The sequence below is a fragment of the Apis laboriosa genome, unplaced genomic scaffold (assembly GCF_014066325.1).
Source record: "Apis laboriosa isolate Shangri-la unplaced genomic scaffold, ASM1406632v1 scaffold70_cov154, whole genome shotgun sequence".
NCBI lineage: Eukaryota > Metazoa > Arthropoda > Insecta > Hymenoptera > Apidae > Apis > Apis laboriosa.
Window position 1 is genome coordinate 169,252 of NW_025224195.1, and position 20,017 is coordinate 189,268.

At 31.8% G+C, this 20,017-nt stretch overlaps 1 protein-coding gene across 1 annotated transcript in view; it reads left to right on the top strand.

Moving 5' to 3' along the window:
* Positions 1–20,017, top strand: part of LOC122719195 — a 193,177-nt gene that overhangs the window by 137,006 nt on the left and 36,154 nt on the right. Inside the window, exons 7-9 of the mRNA XM_043944813.1 lie at positions 5,312–5,531; positions 10,981–11,101; positions 18,723–18,829. Of these exons, the coding sequence (XP_043800748.1) occupies positions 5,312–5,531; positions 10,981–11,101; positions 18,723–18,829 (448 nt within the window). The remainder of the gene's footprint in view (positions 1–5,311; positions 5,532–10,980; positions 11,102–18,722; positions 18,830–20,017) is intronic.

Here is a 20,017-nt window from a genome sequence, read left to right on the forward strand (position 1 = left end):
AGCTTCAATGAAATATGTTTGCTAACATTTCATCATTAAATTAGAGAAAAATTGATATGGTTTTACTTTTGCATCTCTGATATTCATATTCCTTTTTTTAACAATTATTTTTCAATTTTGAGAGAGAATTTTTAAAATAATTGTTCGTATTTTATGCTAAAACTTGACAATAAAATATGTATATAAAGATTATATTTGCCATTTCAAATTATGAGTAATATATATTAGTATATTAGTACATATTTCAAATATTACCATAAATTATTATAATGCTATTATCTAATTTATAATGAAAATAAAATGTTCATTTTAAGAAAAACAAATTTTTTTCAACTAAATATTAAGAATATTCTCCATACTTAAAAAATAAGCTGTATAAATTTTATTATTTTTTCGTCTGATGAAGGTATAAAAGATGAAATATTTAATTCATTTTTAATATTTATAAATATCTCATAATTCTATTAGAAAATTTTAATACAGATTAACCAAACAATAATATCTTAAGTAAAACTAAATATTTTTATATTTAAAATTCTCTCAAAGATACAAAAAACGCATATTATCCAACTCGTTAAATTCTGAAAGCAAATCGTAATAACTTGGTCGCGAATTAAACAATATTTCTGACAAAAATTTATTCTCTTTTCAATAACAAATAAAAAAAAGTAAAAAAATCTATAAAAGAAATTCACTTTTTCATATCTTCATCACTCTGAAAAATAATTAAGCGCTTTTATCATAATTAAAATGAACTGTGTGTCGTATAGAAATACTTAAAAATAATTTTAAGCGGAATAACGTTTCAATCACGGCGAGCTGAGAAAAGTAAAAATAGGTTAAATAAAAATTACGTAATCTCGAAAGACGCTTTATCGACAGAATTTTAAGAAGCAAGATTCACATTCAGGGAAACATCATTAGCCGAAGGATCTAGTGGTTCTAAGGATCGGTCGCCATATTGAAAATGGTGTCGAGTGGCGCGAATTTCATTTTGCGCGACCGAAAATGAATTATTCCCCATGTTTATTGTAACGATGAATAACAGGCGAAAATTCATGATTGTTTGTAATCAAACACGCATATTAAGAAACGCGTCATCATAAAATTTAAGCGATAACGAAATAATAAATAAAATAAACATATCCAAGCGTTATCCAGCGACGATAGCTCGCCGATCGAAGCTAAACTAAAATAATTATTTTTCTGATAACTTTTTTTCTTTTCACATGAACTGTGCTGCATTTTATCCTCATTTCCGCGCTATTTTCTTTCACGTAAGTGTGGCCCAACCTGTCTCTCTCTTTCTCTCTCTCTCTTTCTTTTTTTTTCTTTCTTCCTTTCTCTATTTCTTTGCTTTACTTCTATCACTTCTTCTCTTTCTTTCTATCTATCTTTTCTGTCTTTTTCTACTTATTTCTTTTTTTTCTGTTCTGTTCTGAAACACGTTCTGCGAGAAAAAGCAAAATTCGTAGCGAATCTAGACGAAATCGTTCTCTTTCTTTCTCTTTCTTTTTATCTATCTTTCTGTCTATCTCTTTCTCTCTCTATCTCTCTTTAGCGGCTAGGGTGAACGTTTCGAATATATCGCATATCTGCATAATAAGTATTTGTACACACTCGTCGCGAGCATTACCACGTAGCGGTTGAAACGTGCGGTATTATCGCGATGTGTGTATATGTATATGGGTCACGTGTAGGTTACTCGCGGATATGAGATGCTACAATGGTCATGTAAACCGAGTATAAATTAGGATAGAGCTAGGAGAGTCCGATTCCTGGTCATGAGTGTCGGATGTTCCTCGTGTTCGTCGTGTGTTTGCAAATACTCGCCGATATCCATTCATGGTTTGCGAAACGTTTGATGACGAATTCCTCTTCATCAAATCTTTTTTATTCTTTCATCGCTAATAAGTAAATTATATATAGATAAAAATTGGAAATATTTGATCGTTTATAAAATCGAATGATTCATCCAATTGGATGAATTAATTAAACGCACGTAAGAATTGGAAAGTATCTTATTTATTATCATGCATCAAAAAATTTATTCGATCATTCGGTATATTGAAGTTTATTTCTGAAAATTTAAATCGAAAGAAGAACATATTGATCACAATTTAAAGTTTCAAAATTTGACTTGGTCAAGATCTATTTGTACAATTGACAGGATTCTATTGTATCTATGAAAGTCAGTTAAAGGTAAGGATTAAAGAATCTGATTTAAAGAGATATGTATATATATATAAATGTGACAACATAACATTAACAAGAATTTTCCGAAATAAGAATAGCCGCCGAATAAATCGATATAATTTTAAATAAAAATTTCATCTTCCAACGTTTCGAAAATAACGATTCAGATTCGAAATAGCCTGCAAATACTCAAAGCAAAAAAAAAAAAAATGGACGTGGAACGAATATGTGGAACATCCTGAGCTCACGACATTACCTTTATAGTGCTTTTTAGCGGATCGATGCTTTTTTACACCCCCTTGCAGAGCGTTTCCAATAGTAATACGACATCTAGAGAACGTGTACTCACCCTCCATCTCTTTTTCTCTCTCTTTCTCTCGAACTCTTGGTTGAAAAAAAAGGAAAAAAGAAAAGCGAGTCGAAACAAAGCCAAAGGATTACATTCATCGAATCGATAGGAAAAACTTTGTTGTGTTTTTTCCTTTTTTTCTTTTTTTTTTTTTTTTTTTTTTTTTTTTCTTTTTTTTTTTCGCCACAAGAGAAATGTGGCCAGTAAACGTTTTTGTCGTTCGTCGATCATCCAACCGAGGAAGTGTCAGTTTCGGAAGTGTCGAAAGACGAGAGAAAGATAAAAATTGTGCAGAGAAGAACGAGGGGACGAGGGTTCGAGTATCCTCGAGCCCGTTCTATTATCCTACGAAGACACGAAAGAAATAGATCCTGTGTTCTCCTCGTAGCGCTCCTATCACTGCGCGAATTTTAGGAAGATCGATCTGCGTTGCCTGTGCACATCAAATATGAAATTTATTTTTCTGAAAAAGAAAAAGCAGAGAGTTACTTTTCGCAGTAGCTTCTTCGAAATATTTGAATCACGTGGCGAATTTCATTTGCCGCGCGACGTGCATTGATTTTGGATATCTTGGGTTGTTCTTTCGATAATTCAAAAGTCAAAATGAAAAGTAAAAATCAATGATAATTCTGTTTCGTGTGAAATCTTTAATAAATCTAAATATATATAACCTCGTAATTATACAAGAGTTGTAAAACAAAATTTTAAATCGTAAAACAATTACCTGTAAAAAAAAAAAATATGAGAAAATAACAAAAATTTAAAAATTGATTTCAAAGAGAATTCCCGTGAAAAGATAAATTGTTTTATGTACAAACCGTTAAATTAAATCAAGAATAGATATTTATGATCGACTGCATATGTTACATCTCGAAAGAATTTTTGTTGCATAAATTTCGAGATCAAACGGAGAATCATTGAAAAATTATCTCCACAATCTCAAACTTATTACAATTTTATTAAAAATTTCAACATAGATAGAGAGAAAATACGATATATCTCTAAATAATAAAGAGACATGAGATCACCTTTCATTAATTGAAAAGAATACAATTATTCTATTATGCGCGAAGTGCATGATATAACTATTACTATTACAACCATCTCCTTTACAAGTTAACAAAATGAAGATCTCCGCAAACAATTATCTTTTCCAAGTGAAGCAAAATCAAACATATCTCTCTCTCCACTCTTCTTCCTTGATACAACAAATATGTACACCCGCAAGCACACTCCTTCCTTCGTCATCGTAAAATATACGCAACATGTACTATCCGCCCACGTACAATCGTGATCACAGGCAGCGCAAATTCGATCGACGCGAGCGCAGACGCATTGAGAAACATTAAAAAAAAAAAAAGAAGAAAAAATAAAGCCCCCTTCGATACGTCTTGCGCCATCCTTTCCCTTCCTTCCCCTTTTTTAAGTTAGAATGTGAGAAATTCGAAAGGACAAAGATGCATGAACAACGCATCGTACATTTCAAGCGAGTAGTAGAGAATCCTCTTGAGAATCTCCGAACATTCTTGAATATAAATTTGATTTGCGATGAACATTCCAAAAACCAAACCAACCGTACAACAACAGCAACAACCCCGTAGAAATTCCATCCTAACCCCATCTCCTTTTGTTTAATCCGTGTACACAGGATTGCGTATGTAATTAGGTCTCGCCAGGCACATCAATTCCCCTCTGGCACGTTATGATTGTCCGCGTAATTATGTACGAGAGCTAGCGTGACGTTTCGAATGAATGACACCGATTTGACTGTAAACATACACACGCATACAGTATATATATATATATATATATATGTATACATATATATGTATATATATAGTGAGTGAGTATATATATATATTTATACCTTTGATCTTGCATGAGAACGAAGCAAGAGTTTCACACGGAAAGGTGAGTTCACGATAGGAGGAACGAATAGGAATAATAGAGATGATTGTGAGGTAGTGGAAGAGAGTGTTGTGGACACGGTTTCGAAAACTATATAGGATAAAAATGGATGAAGTAGTTTTTTTTTTTTTTTGTTTGTTTGTTGTTGAATTTTGGGAGTATTACAGAAGGATTGTATCGAGTTTGACGATACATAGCGGAAGAGGAAAGAGCGTTGGGGTAATTTTTGGGAACCCGTTTCGATCCGTGTCTGGTCGCGCTCTCTTCGTTGATTGGCGCGAATGCTGACACCTTCGACGCATCCTCTGCTCCAACAAAAATCGATGGAATAGAAAATTTTGATTTTTGAAAAAAATAATTTCTTCAGATGGAACGAAAATGTTTATTTTTTTTTTTTTATAGAGGAACGATTTATTAGATATAATGGTGTTAATAATGTTGTACTTAGCAGTTTTTATATAATAGGACTTGAACAAATAAAAAAGAAGAAAGATCCAATTTGAACTTTAGATTGCTATAAAATATCTTTGACAATATTCTATTCCTTAACTTTAAATATAATATAAAAAAAAAAAAAGAATACTTAAGATTGAATCACTGAAGTATTTTATTATTTATTCTTAGAAGAATTTCTGATGGTTGAATAATAACCTGAAATCTACCAAAAGAGTACATCTAAAAAAATTCTTATCACCACTCCCAGAAAAAAAGAACCATCGAATTTCGAACGAGCAGCGAAGCGCGGAGTTGATCGTTATAATGATCCTTGCAAATGAAGAGTATCCCACCTTCCCCCGATTCAATTCACTTCGTTGCGTTTATACTAACTTGTCTGTGCAACGATACTACACCCCACAGAAGATGCACGTGTACAAGAAAACGCTGCAGGCGATGATCTACCCGATCTCCTCGACCACCCCCCACAAATTCGTCACATGGACTGCCACGTCGCCTACTTACTGCTATGAGTGCGAGGGCCTTCTTTGGGGTATCGCCCGACAAGGGGTGCGGTGTACGGAATGCGGTGTCAAGTGTCACGAAAAGTGCAAGGACCTGCTGAACGCGGATTGCTTGCAAAGTGAGTAATTTATTTTATATATATATTTATTTATTTTTTAATTCATTATTTGTGAACGATGTTCCATGTTTATTGGATTTTAACACACGTTTTTATAGTAATTTAGATGGAAAAAAATGGAAGATTTGTGTTATCAAGTGTGATGCATGATATATTGAAATTTTTATATGATAATATAATTTATACGTTTTATACGGTTAATGTTGGAAATGAATGGAAGGATATTATGAAGTTCTAATCGATCTTTTTTAATAAATATGGTGTATGGTTTATATATTTTATAACACGTTGAAATATCTTTAAACAAACGTTTTACTTTGTGATATATTGTACAATAAATTTCAACGATAATGGATTAGTCGGGTACTTAATGTAACACAGATTGAAGATTATCCATGAATCCGTGATTTAGACGGATTAGTTAAACTACGTGCAATTCTATTAATTGTATTTGCAAGCAATTAGAGTAAATTGAAATGGAATATTATCTTTAGGAGAGAGAATTCGGTAAAATTGATTATAATGATAATATAGATAAATTTATAACAAAACATTTCTCGATAACAATTTGATTTTTTTCATTCAAAGAAAAGAATTACTTAATTTTATCGAGATTATTTTCGAATTTTCGAATCGACTGACTTTTTCATCCCTCTTGTATATAACTTACCTTACGAAAACATTTACTATTATTTATCCTGCAATCAGCAAAAAACTCTGACAAAAAAGAAAGACGATGCTTTATAATTAAATCAATTCTCCAAATTTAATAAAAAAAAAAAAAATTTCCGTGTCCAGTTTCATCATTTTCATGTGCAGTTCGATGGATAAAACGAGTCTGTCCGAGTTGTAACACAAAACGCCATTAACTCCAATTAAACTGGTAACGATAAAATAAATTGGAATCTGCACACGAAACAAAACTGTCGCGACATTAAACTCGGCTACGTTGGAAGAGGCGGTGGTAAAATTACACCGTGCTCCTCCGCCTCCATTGCGAACTTAATTACCAGAAGCGAGAACAGTTGATGCAATTAACGAGAGATGAGTCGAAAAACGGAAGGAATCACGAGGGGAGCTTTCAATTGATCTCTGGCGATAATAACGTAGAATTGGGCATTAAAATTAATCGATTAAAATTTCGGGATTAAAATTAATTTCAAATAACGAATGTATTTTAATTTCTTAAAAAAAATTGGAGAATTCTTCTCATTACAGAATCAGAATGATAGAAACGAAAAAAACAAAGAATGAATTATAATAATATTCTATTTTAATCGACAATCACTTTGAAACTTTATTATAACTTTATTTACGATACTTGAAAAAAATGTATTTGATAAAGAAAATTCAATGCTGGTAACTTTATTCTCAACTTCACAACCGAATTGAAATTTTCGAAATTCTCTAGGTGTGACGATAAATAAGGGAGAAAATTTTCTCGAGAGATTTGCCTCGAATTTTCCACGATCGAGTTGATTGCGAGATTTCCATCGAGGCGCGTGGAACTAGACAAAGACGTAGAAATTGTGAAGGGGGGAAGAGTAAATGGAATTCATGCGGAAATTCGGGAATCCGCGATGTTGATTTCGTGGATGTGAATGAGAATAGTGATGGCTTTGAGTGTTCATTTTGGAGCAATAAAATCGTTTATGGTGAGGGGAATATGTATTTACTACTAATAATTTGTTCATATTTCAAAATATCTTGTTTATGTAAAAAAAAATGAGAAAATTTTTATGATAGGATTAATAGTTTGGAGATGGGCAGATGGATAAGATAAAAAAAATACATATGTGTATATAATATTAATTTGATTGCGACATTAAACTAACAATAATTTTAATAGTTTGATAGAATTTATGAACAAGTTGATTAATTAAAAAATAGATAGAAATGAGATATTCTCTTCATCTATAATATTCTTTGTTTTTTTTTTGTATGTTACTTTGATTAATTTAAAATCTTATATATTAGCAAATGAAGAAATCTTATTTGTTACAGAAAAGAGATAAGAATATAATCCTTTTATATCCAATTTTTTTTATTTTAGATTCTATTAAATGTACAATAGTGAAGAATTATTATTTTTTTCATTTATATCATTTTCTTTTTCTATAATGATACGATAGATAAAGTGGGGATTATAAAAGTGATGAAATTCTATAAGATTTTTATTTAAAAATGAATTTAACAAGATTAAAAATAATCAGTTGAAAGAATAGTTGTACAAATAAGAGAAACAAAAAAAAAAGGACAAACTAATCGATAAAATATTTGACATTAATTAAAGTTTTAACGAAGAGAATCTTGGAAAAACAGGAAATTTGTCGATCAAATTATTTTTCCATTTCATTGATTGATCTCTACTTGTCTATTATCTCGTGTATATTTGCTCCTGTTATTGTTAAAACAACTGGCAATTAATTGCACATCAATATTTAAATTCGCCATGAGGTAAACTATTAATCAGATCGCGAGATCGTGCATGAAAATTAAATATTTTAATTAAAATTTCATGTAAATTATTCATACACAGGATTGGACCTTTACGAGTCTGTCAAACGCACGTGGAAAATGCGGCTACATGGAAATTGATAATGATTTTGCAATAGAATCCTACGTGTTCTCTTGTCAACTTATTATCAAGTGAATTTAGCTTTTAATTATTCGAACGTACTAGAAAATTACTAATATTCGATAGAGATTAAATTATTAGTCTTGTATAATTATTTGTCGAGTATCTCAACAATTAACCAGAAATAAGTTGAATATAAATCTATAGAGAATGATGAATTATCGTTCATAAACAAGAGTTATGAATATATCTTCTATATAGAATAATGAGAATAATATTCAAAAACAGGATGAAATTCTAAGTTCTGTTTAATCCTTTGCTGACCAATATATTGAAACAATTTATTATAATAATGATATTTGATTATTAATAATGTAATTAATAATGTCATATTGATCGATATGGAATGTAGATTCTAAATTGAAATTTTGTTAATAATACTAGTAATAAAAGTACATTAAAGACAAAAGATTAAAAGTAAATATATGTAATGATATATTATTAACAATTTATTTTCTTTCTCATCTATTAAAGAAAGAATCTCAATTAAAAAGCATAAAATTAATTTTTATATTCTACGTTTTCTTTCATATAATTCTTGCTTGGAATAATTTTTCATATGAAAAATGATTTAAAAGTGATAAAAAATATATAATTAAAATATAATGTTCATTAATAGAATCATAATTATTTCCTACACGAATATATAGATTTTATATATTTTTATAAATCACTAGAATTAAAATATGCAAATACATATGATTTTTCAGACGTTTCCAATAATTCGAGAATAAAATAAAAAATTAATCAGTTTCGAATCGATTGCAAATCAAAATCATCTTCACTTTTTTCAATATCAGTGAATATTTTTTTTGTAATCGATATCAAAATTTCAACCGCAATATTACTCTGTAAAATGATATCTTGAAATGATCTATCACTTGTACTCGTAATTTTAATAATTAAAACAAAAACCAATCAAAAAAAAAAACTCACTACTTTTTTTTTCATTAACTTCATTGGCATTCGCATCCAGCGATTTCGAAATTTTCAAAACATTTTTCCAACAAATGGAATTTTTCCAACATCGCGACGCAACAAATTCGGGACCATCGATTTTCTATTCGTAGGAACCAATATTATCGATGAAATATTCAGACATTTTTTTTTTTCATCCCCTTCCCGAACGATTCATCGTGAAACGTCACAAATTCCCGAAGGTATTGTCCATTTTCATGGTTGCCACCGTTCATTTTTCGGGAGAAATCGATTTTTCGCTCCTCTGTCTGAACGATCAACACGCGTAATTTCCGGTCTGGGTGAGAGCAGATGGATAAAACGAGCTTCTTCACCGGAAAATTAACGCTCCTCGAGTCTTCCGGCCGACGAAACACGCGACTGTTGCGTTTCGACACGTGTGTATCTCGTGGAAGGTTTTTCAAGAGTGCGTGCTCGGAAACCTTGTGAAATGATGAAAGAAAGATTGTGAAGCGAAGATAAAAGTTAAAACGAGAACGTTACGATTTTATGTTATTGGAAAATAATAGTAGATTTAAAAGATTGGAATTAAATGTATATTTTCGATGATAATTGTTGTTTCTTTAATAAATATAGTCACGTTTGCGAATACATTGTACGAGGATGCTCGTAGAAAATTAATTGAACTTAAAAAAGATTATTAATTTCAAAGTCAATTACAATTTAAAAAATTTTCGAACAAATCGTGAATGTATTTTTTCGCAAATAAATCATTTATTTACGGATGATAAGATCTTTTTGCAAAACTTTATTTCAAAATCATTGTCTGATTAGTATCTAAGATTATAAATAGAATATGCAGAGACTCTTAAATACGATATAATAAAATTTATTTATACACAGTGATATTATAGTTTAAATTATATTGCAATTTAAATTATAGTGCAATTTTAGATTTCAATTTTATTGTGGCATAAATTTAACTTCGAATATTCGGAGAGAATTAACCTATATTTTTAAATTTGTCGAATGAAGTACAGGTTACGGATTTATCTGCAATGAAAATATGTTGTTTCGTTTAAAAAGATTTCACACAAAAAAATATTACAATCTTACGTACTTTTATTTACCATACAGTTTGAAATTTAATATAGCACAGGATGAATTATTTTTAATACCACTTTAATCCAAACACAACGTGTTCTCGCTGAATTAGTTACTGACCTACACCAACTGATTAAATCAGATTACGTTAATGTATTCCGTTAGTACAGTTATGCAACAAGAGAATATATCTGTCTAGATCAACTAGATTAAAAATAATTACGTAATTCATGGACTTTTGTTTATCAATCACTTAACTAAATTACGTTTGAGAAAAACTTTCATGAAATATTAAATCAATAAAAACAGTTGTTCGATATACACAGTGACAAGATAACATCCTTATGAAAAAGTAAGAAAAAATATGGAATAAATTTTTTTTTTTACTTTCGTTTAGAGCTTCATTTTCAAGAAAATTAAATTCATAAATTTCCACGTTTAATAATAATAAAACTTGAAATTTAAGATGACAAGAATTTTTAAATTATGATATAAAATAAAATGACTTTTTCATTCGCAATCACAAATCATCTATTATCATAATAACGAATACACAAAGAGAAGGGGAAAAACTCTCCTTATTTATTCAAAAATAAATTTCCAAAAAAAACGAAGCAATCTTGTCCACGCACAATTTTCAATCGCACACCTCGTCTATTCTGTTTCAATTTACTTCGAAATGAGATATAAACATAAGTTTCTGAGAATTTCCCCCTTAAAAATCGAGAGGCGTGCAATATTAGAGACCGTTTTATAGAAATGCTCACCCATGACTTTTTCATTTTTCAGGGGCGGCTGAGAAAAGCTCGAAGCACGGTGCCGAGGATAAGGCGAACAGCATTATCACGGCGATGAAGGAGAGAATGAAGCAGAGAGAGCGAGAAAAGCCCGAGATCTTCGAGCTGATCCGGTGAGTTCTTCTTGGCATATATATCTTTCCCTCTTCTTCTCCTTTTTTTTCATTTTGTCGCAGCATAGTTGATTCGACGGAAAAAAAAAAAAAAAGAAAAAAAAAGCACAGAAAATGTCGATCGATGGCAACGAACGAGTGATCAGGAGAGAGAAACAGTCGATCGATCCAATGGCTGGATCATCGCCATTGCTTTTGCCGAAACACGAAATGGAATTTCAATTAACAATTCTCAATTTTACTGTTATAAATGATGTGTTGAATTTGTGGTTACTGCTCCATAACCGCCTTCGAATCCTGATTATCTTTTTGAATATTTAGCCAGAGTATCGAAAAGCGATCACTCTTGCAAATTAAATTTCAAATTTTCCCTGAATACAATTTGGGAATCGATCATAAAATTACGAAGGAAGGAAATTCAATGATTAAAATTCGAAGCTTGAATGACAAATTTTCCCGAAAAAATTCAAATCAAGGAACTTATAAATAGATCTCGTTTTCAAAAATTCAAAACTTAAACGCAATTCCAAACACAATTCAAAAAAAAATTCCCCCTTTTCCAAAATTTAGCAACTTGTTACATCAAATCTCGATATAAAAACCGGAAACCGAGGAAAACAATCTCGCTCACGGTTAAACCTGTCTGTTATTCCACTTCCACGAATCTAAATTCGCACAAATTGCAATCCGCGAGTAAAATGGTGGCGCGAAGTTTTCAAAAAACGCGTCTCGAGCTTCGAAACTTTATTTTTTTTCCCCTCCCTCCGCATTTACATGAGGGGGAGAGGGAGGAGTCCAGTTATCGTGGAACGTAGCGAATTTGCGGGCAAATAGACGGGTATTCAGAATGTGCAGCGACAGTGAAACAGGTGAATTTAGGTTAGTCGTACAATACGAAAGAGCCACGAAAGCGAACCTTAGACCGTTTTGCTGACTGGTTTACGCGACAGGCGACGTTATTTTTTTTTTTTTTTCTTTTTTGTGGAAACGTCTCGTCCACGAAAGAAGGGTGGAATTAAAAATATTCCACGATTTCTCTATCTCCCCAGTTTTTCGAAATGAAGAACTGTAACTAATACGCTTTTGTCCCTCGCCACAGTTAAGAAACGGAGAAGAATTATGCTTGCAAGAACTCGGCCATGCTTGTTGAGTTGTCGGATGAAACAATTGGAGAACTTAATTCTTTGGAGATGAAAAGAAGGGGGGAATGATGGGTTGAGTAAAAGTACAGATTGGTTGGAGTGGGATGAAATTTTGTGAATGGAAAAATAGAGATTTAAGGTTGTTTGCTGATGATGATTATAGTTGAGTATTAGAAGTTGGAATAGACGTTGGAATTGAGGGCGTTTTGGATGTGAAAAGATAGATACATTCTTTAATTACAGATTTTATTTATAGATAAGTTTTGAAGAAACGGATATTGGCATTAGCAAGAATTGGAATAGGCATCTAATAAACAATTGAATTTGTATTGTGAACAAAGAGATAGATTATTCGTAAATTTCTTAACTATAAATGATTTTTAAAAAATTGAAAATTGGAACGAAAGATATAATAATAGAATTGAAATTCAGATCAGTTGATTCATTGATTAAAACAACTTCTTTAATAATAAAAAGAAATCTATTCAATTTGTGTTATATTATATATTGAGATGTATATTCAACAAAAAATTATAAAAAGACGGTTCTAAGAAATTATCACCTCGTTATTCATCTTTCGTGATACGAAGCTCATTGGAAATGATTCAAGCAAGCGGCTTAACACTCCATTACCGAGATCATAATTTATATTCAGCCCGATATTGACATGGAATTACAATGACAACGTCTGTTTGAGACCAGATAAATAGATGGATGTTCTCGAATGAAAGATCTTCTGTGTCTATTCTCTGTTCAAAGAAGTGAACATTCAGAGATGATGGAAGAATCCTCGATCAGAATTAAACACGTGTAGTTGTAAAGCTTTTATTATTTATTGATAAAATACGATAGAAAATATATCTCGAATATATAAATATCGTTTTCACAATCAATCGGTAGGTTTATAACTTTGTCCAAACGATAAATATTTACATATACATGATCCTTATATGATTGATGTAAATATTTTGGAAAATTACTTTGCTAGTTCTGTATTCTCAACAACACGATATCTCTATTATCTATAACGAAACTTGGTAAAGTAAACAATAACATATGTTGAATTATGAAGCTCGGGTATAATGATTCAAGCGTTGGTACGAGGAACTAGTTTTCCTTAATCGATGAAGTTGAGAAAGCATTTGCGGTCAACGAGTTGCGAAACTCGTTAAGTCTCGTTCATCAGGGAACATTAAAATGTATAACAATACACTTGGAAAAATCAAAGAAAGCTTCTAAGTAATATTCATAACTGTTGCATTATTCATAAGTGTTTTAATGTCATTCATATCATCGTAGTATTTTTTTAAAAAAAGAAAAAAATTCGTATCGAAGAAAATTAACAGTATCAACAGATGCTTGATTTTTCTCTCAAAATATATCTTTTCCCCTAAAAATTAATTCACAATAATTCTTTTCGATCATTCTTTTTTCATCAACGATATTCCCATAAATTTTCCTCTTCTTTTAATCCACTTGTCCAAATTTTTTTTCAATATAACAAAATTTTCACAAACCTCTATGGTTAACATCGATTTTCCTGTCAAAAGTGTATTAAAACCGGGTTTAACTTAACCCGTCCACGATTTTCTTTATTACGTTCCTGGAGAATATCGCGAGTAGAATTAACGACTTTATTCCGTACAGATTTAGATTTAAAATATATAAAATCTTGATTTATCGATATCGAGGATTCACAATGTCATCAGGATATTCAAAATTGTTAAAATATTTCACGCAATATTTTAATCACGGATGAAAAGTTGTTCCATCTTCGTTTCGCCCCCTCGGTGTCGCGAAGGTTTGTTTTACGAATACAGATTAGTTCCTCCGCAATACATTTATATTCATCTTCTGGAAGAAAATTTGTGACACGTATGTGAAACGACAATGGAATGTTACGTTTCATCCGTGCAAAATGCATAGCTTCGCTTTATCGAAAAATGTCGAGAATCTCGTGAGAAATATGTACATATAGAGTGGAGGTCGGCCATTTTGAAGAATCAGATTCTTTATCTCTCTTATACAATTCTTTCTTACGCATTTGTTTTTATAATCACGAAGAATTCATCGTAAAAATAATCCTTGTCAATTTTAAAGATAATCACTGTCAATCATATATTATATATAATAGTATCTTTACAATTGTCAGTCTGCGCCATTTACGTTATTCTTCATGACTGATATATCGACGTCAAAATCGATACGACATTTGCAGAACATTTATTCGAAAGAAAAATAGGGATAATATATTTATTTTGATAACGGTGATAAAAGTTCCCTCGATATTTTTAAAATATTTGTCGAGATGCATTAAGTTGGATATAATATAAATTAAAAATTCTTGATAAATAACGAGAATCAGAATAATAAATTTCGTTAAATTCTTCGAAAATATTCACGAAAGAATCACAGGACGCCATAATCAGGATCGTTATATTACGTTTTAATTATATTTCCAAGACACTAGAAATCAAATCGAAATAAATGAAAATTTAACAATTGCCTTACGTAATAATATTCTGAAATCTATCTCACAATGTACTTCCATGACCCATCTTATCACGCCAATCACAATTCTACGAATCTTACGTGTGTGAAACTATTGACCATCGACCATCGATCGGGACTCATTATCAGTTATTAAGTGATCGACGGTCGGTCGAAATTGCAATTTCCGGGTGCAAAATTGTCGTTACCGCCGTTCCAAAGTGTAGAAAGTGGGCTAAAACTCGCGTCCACTTCCCTCCCCCTGTAAACTTTCAATAGACAAACGCAAACAATTCGACACGATTGATCGTGGCGATAATTCTCCACGGCACGCGTGATAATCGGCCGCCAGGATGGCTTTCCTGATCGCGCCTTCACACATTGGGAAATTAATCAGCGATGCAGCTGCCTTCCAAAGAGCTATTATCGATGATCCGCAGCTCATTAGTCGGGATCCCGTAATGAGACAATACCAGGATGAATTAGTTAATCGATCAGTATCCATTATATCGGATGCGTAATACGAGCACGCGATCCGATATTTTAAACGATTAACGATCCGATAATTGTGTTAGATTCGTTTTGATTAGATTAGTTTTTTTTTTTTTGGAACTAGAAAAATATATTTCTTTATATATGTATATATATTTATTCTCTTACTGATATCATTATTGTTACGTTTTATATTATATTTTGAGTGAGATCGATGAACGGATTGTTCGTACTTTAATGAAATTATTGAAATTACGATCGTGAACGGATGTTATAATTCAATATTTAATTAGCTTGAATATTTGTTGTTATTTAATCCGTATTTACTTTTGATTCGTTTCATTCATTCCAATACGGAAAATACTTTTCGTCTTCCTTTTTAAAACGTAAATGAAAAAATTATTTTAAAATCAAATTAGAAGGAAATAATTAAACCGATAAAATCGAATCTACATTTTTTTTTATCTTTGGATTGTTGTAAGGAAAATTTGCAAGAATAAAACGAAGAGATGCCGTTCGAAATAGAGAATTAATCAACCATCCAATTTTTTTTAAACTTTAATCTTTAATCTTTAATTTTTGATTCGAGGGAAGATATATTTTTTACCTTCTCTCCTTTCGACAGGGCAAACTTCATTTTCGCGAGATTACCACCGATTCTACTCTAGTTTGATTATTTTTCACTCGAGCATCATCATCTCTTTACGTTCTTTCAACACGCCAGGTTAAAATATCCGAAATTCCGAAACGAGATCTAAAACCTTGATAAAAGCTGATAAGCGATCGGGGGTGTATAAATTAATGGGGATGGGGGTTAATTAATACAGCTTTCTCCGTCGAGAGCCGATCGATCGGGTCCATCGATCGATAATTCATTCGTGACTCGGCCGACGATAGTTGTTTTCTTTTCCAGACGTTTGCACTTTTCCATCGGTTGTTAATTAATGAAACAGCTGCCTCGATCGGGGAAATAAGTGGAAATAAGTAAAACGTCAGATTTTCTATTAATATTTTTGTCCCTCGTTTTGATCTCTGAAAAATGCGAAATGAAAATGAATAAATGAAACAGGATAAATGATATTTTTATCGAAAGTTTTAAAATTTGTTTTTTTTTTTTTATATATATATACATAAAAAATATATGAAAATTTTTTTTTATAATTCAAAGTTACGGTTGTTCGAAGGGATATTTATTTATAAACGAATAGACGAAGCTCGTCTATATTTTTTTCAAAATTACACTTCAGTGATGTTAAAAATCTGTCAAAAATATTATATAGTAAAAAAAAAACTCTTTTCTAATCATTAATATTAATGAAAAATGTTTAAAAGAATCTTTCAACATACATTACGAAGTTACGATTAATGGCGATAAATGTTCAAAGAATTTTTTTTTTTTCATGAATGATTTTTTCAATCATATCGTATTAGACATATATTTTCATGTATTGATATCACATAAATTTAATCTTGCGATAAAGTAAAACACGACTTCAAATAATACAAACTCAGAATCAAAAAATTCCAATTAANTTTTTTTTCATGAATGATTTTTTCAATCGTATCGTATTAGACATATATTCTCATGTATTGATATCACATAAATTTAATCTTGCGATAAAGTAAAACACGACTTCAAATAAATACAAACTCAGAATCAAAAAATTCCAATTAAACACGCACATACACATACACGCTCTAACGATTAAATTTCATGCATTATACTTTCACCGCCAAATTTTCCTCCATTTTACACGATTCCATTCAATGATGACACTTCGCGAACAGTATCGCGAAAACGTTATACAAAGTGTAGAAAACGGAATCGAAGACGGCCGTATCCAGCAGTGACATCCAGTACCGGTATAATAAGATACCGATCTCTTTGAATGTGTCCTTAACGTTAAAAAGGGTGGCAAAGCAATGGCGATTGTGAGCCAGGGTAAAAAGATGCGAGGATGAAAGTGTGAAACGAACCGAAAACCTCGGTATCATGCACAAGGCCGGGTCTCGTCTTCTCTGAATGGGGGGAGGAAAAGAAAAAAAAAAAAAAAAAAATTTTAGCCGTTTGTCGTGTGTCCCGACTATGGAGTCTATGTGATGAGTCTATTGTCCTCCTTAGTTAAAGTGTTCTTTTATTATTTTATTTTATTTTTTTTTTGAAATATTCCGAAATATTTAAAATTCTATTCCCTTCATCTTAATTAAATAGTAATATTTATGCAATTTAAAATTAATTGAATTGTTTTTCCTGGTAGATTCTTAAAAATATTGATCGTTATATGTTTTGAAATAAAAGACATTTCGACAAGGGGAAATAAAAAATAGTAATACTTTGGCTTTATTCGGTAAAAAATTTTTCAAAATATATTTTACTTTTTGAGCAAGGTTAGTTTTATCTGTTTCATAGAATCGGATAAATAAGAAGAAGGATAAAACTTTAGATTCTGCAAATATTTCAATAGAATATTTTAACTTATGAAAAAATATGACTCTGTGCTACCCCTCTCTTCTTATTTAAAATCTACTATCTAATTTCACTTTATTCGTTAAAATATATTATTACTTCGAAAATTAAAATTAAAAATGCTTTGTAGAAATCTAAATAATTTATATTAATAAAAAAAGAAATGGTGAAAAAGTGGTAGATAGAATATTTTAACCAAGGAAAACAATATAGCTCCACCAGTATGATTCTCGAAAGGTCGAAAATAGATGGAGGACAGTTTAGTTACGGTGCCATGGAACAATCAACGACCTCGTTAACGGATTGATCGATGGCATATACGCGTTGATTACAAGTGGATGTGTGCTCACCGAAAATATTTTTCCATTCCACGAAAAATATTCGTTCGTAAAGTTGAATGCACATAGATCGGCGATGATTTATAAATTTTGGAAACGTTGCCAATATATTCGATCACTTTCGAATGAATCATACACGTAAGAAAAGAATCTGGTCGGGAAACATTGTGGAAAGCGTCACATGTAACGTAGCACGATATTTAACAAATATATAACAAAACAAAAAAAAAACAATAGAAATTAGAAAATAAAAGAATTTTTAGTTACAGAGAATGAAATAAATTCTGGTCCATGGTCCATCAAAAAAAAAAAAAAAGAAAAAAACTTGAAATAAAATTTAACAAAAAGATCCGTTTCAAAAGAGAAAGAGAGAGAGAGAGAGGAACTAAGCGAGGAAAGAAATTAGCCCATTTACCTTTAACGCGATGGACTATTCTGCGATGCAATTGCTCGTTACACGTGACGCTTGATGAAAACCGCTTGAAGAAAACACGGGCAAAAAAAAGACAAAGAGAGAGAGAAAGAGAGAGAGGGGGAAAAAAGGGGTAGAGGGTTAAAGAAACGAGTGTCTCGCGCGAAAGAGGGAGAAAGAGAACGGGGGAAAATGCAATGAGAAAAGAGTGGAGCACAGGTAGGACGAGATCTAGGCCATTGGCACAGCTCATGTGAAAGAAAGTCTCGTCGGAGTTTAGGTCAGTCTTCGGGGTCGACGAGGAAGCACATACGGGTCACATGACGGCGGTGAAGCAGTCGGTTCTAGACGGTACCAGCAAGTGGTCCGCGAAGATCGCCATTACAGGTTTGTGGCCAGCTCGTTGTGCCCGCCGGCCATGACCGGTTATGCACCCCCTCTCCGTTCAACGAAACGATGAAACGTGCAGCGCTCGATTACATTAATACATTTCTCTTCTTATCATGATACATATAATTGTGCGTATTATCTCACCTGTGTGTGCCTCGATGTACTCTTATTATTATTATGATTACTCTTACTATTATTATTTCCTACATATATCAACATTTGTCATTTGTGAAATTGTCATGCGCGCGACATAACCTCACTTTTTAACCCAATCATTCAACCATCTATGTTGCCCGCCATTTCTCGAGCACCATTGTGTTTTATCGTTTCACGCCATATAGATTTGTGTGTGTTTCTTATTCATACTCATATATTCCATTATATTTTTTCCTGTTTTTAATCTGTGACCGTTCGATTTTTCGTTTCATCATCTCGGTCTCTTATGCTCTGCAGGCTGCTGCTGTGTTGTACTAACTGTCATGTCTATATTATTCTATTCTATGATATATATAATACATATATATATATATATATATATATATATATATATTGTGTGATTTGGCTGTGCAAATTTGTCGGAATGCATCCGTTCCTCGCATTTTTCTATGTTCGCAAAACGGTGTCACGGTTAACGCGGAGCTGGTTTTCTTCTCCCTACGAGCTTCCACTTCAACACGTTCATTGCGCACGAACTCGGTCGATGAATGTAGATGAAACGTATATAATAATCGAATGTCGAGTAGAAAGTTTTCAAAAAATATCGGGAGAGAATTTTTTTGATTTTTATCAATCTCTACCAATCTTTGTGATATGTGAAGTATATTTGGTATAAAGTAATTTAATAGCAATGAACGTGTCAAATATATATTTCCTTTCCTTATTTACTTTTCGTTTCTTTTCTTCGGCTACTGCTCCGCTTCTCTCTTCTGTCACTATTTACTTTTTCTTCTCTCGTTTATCCAGCTCTGAAATCGGAGGAAGAAAATTCCGTTCCGTTTGTCCCCCGTGACACCGATCATGGCAAAAATACACGAAATACCGTGCGTACACGTAGACTGCACTTGTCGATGTGACAATTTTCGTCGAATATACTCGTGGCAAACTGTGTTGCACTTGCGTGAATTTAGTCGAAATGGTTTAGTTTTTCAAGAGCGAGCTCTTAAGGAACGTTTTGTAAATTTGTAA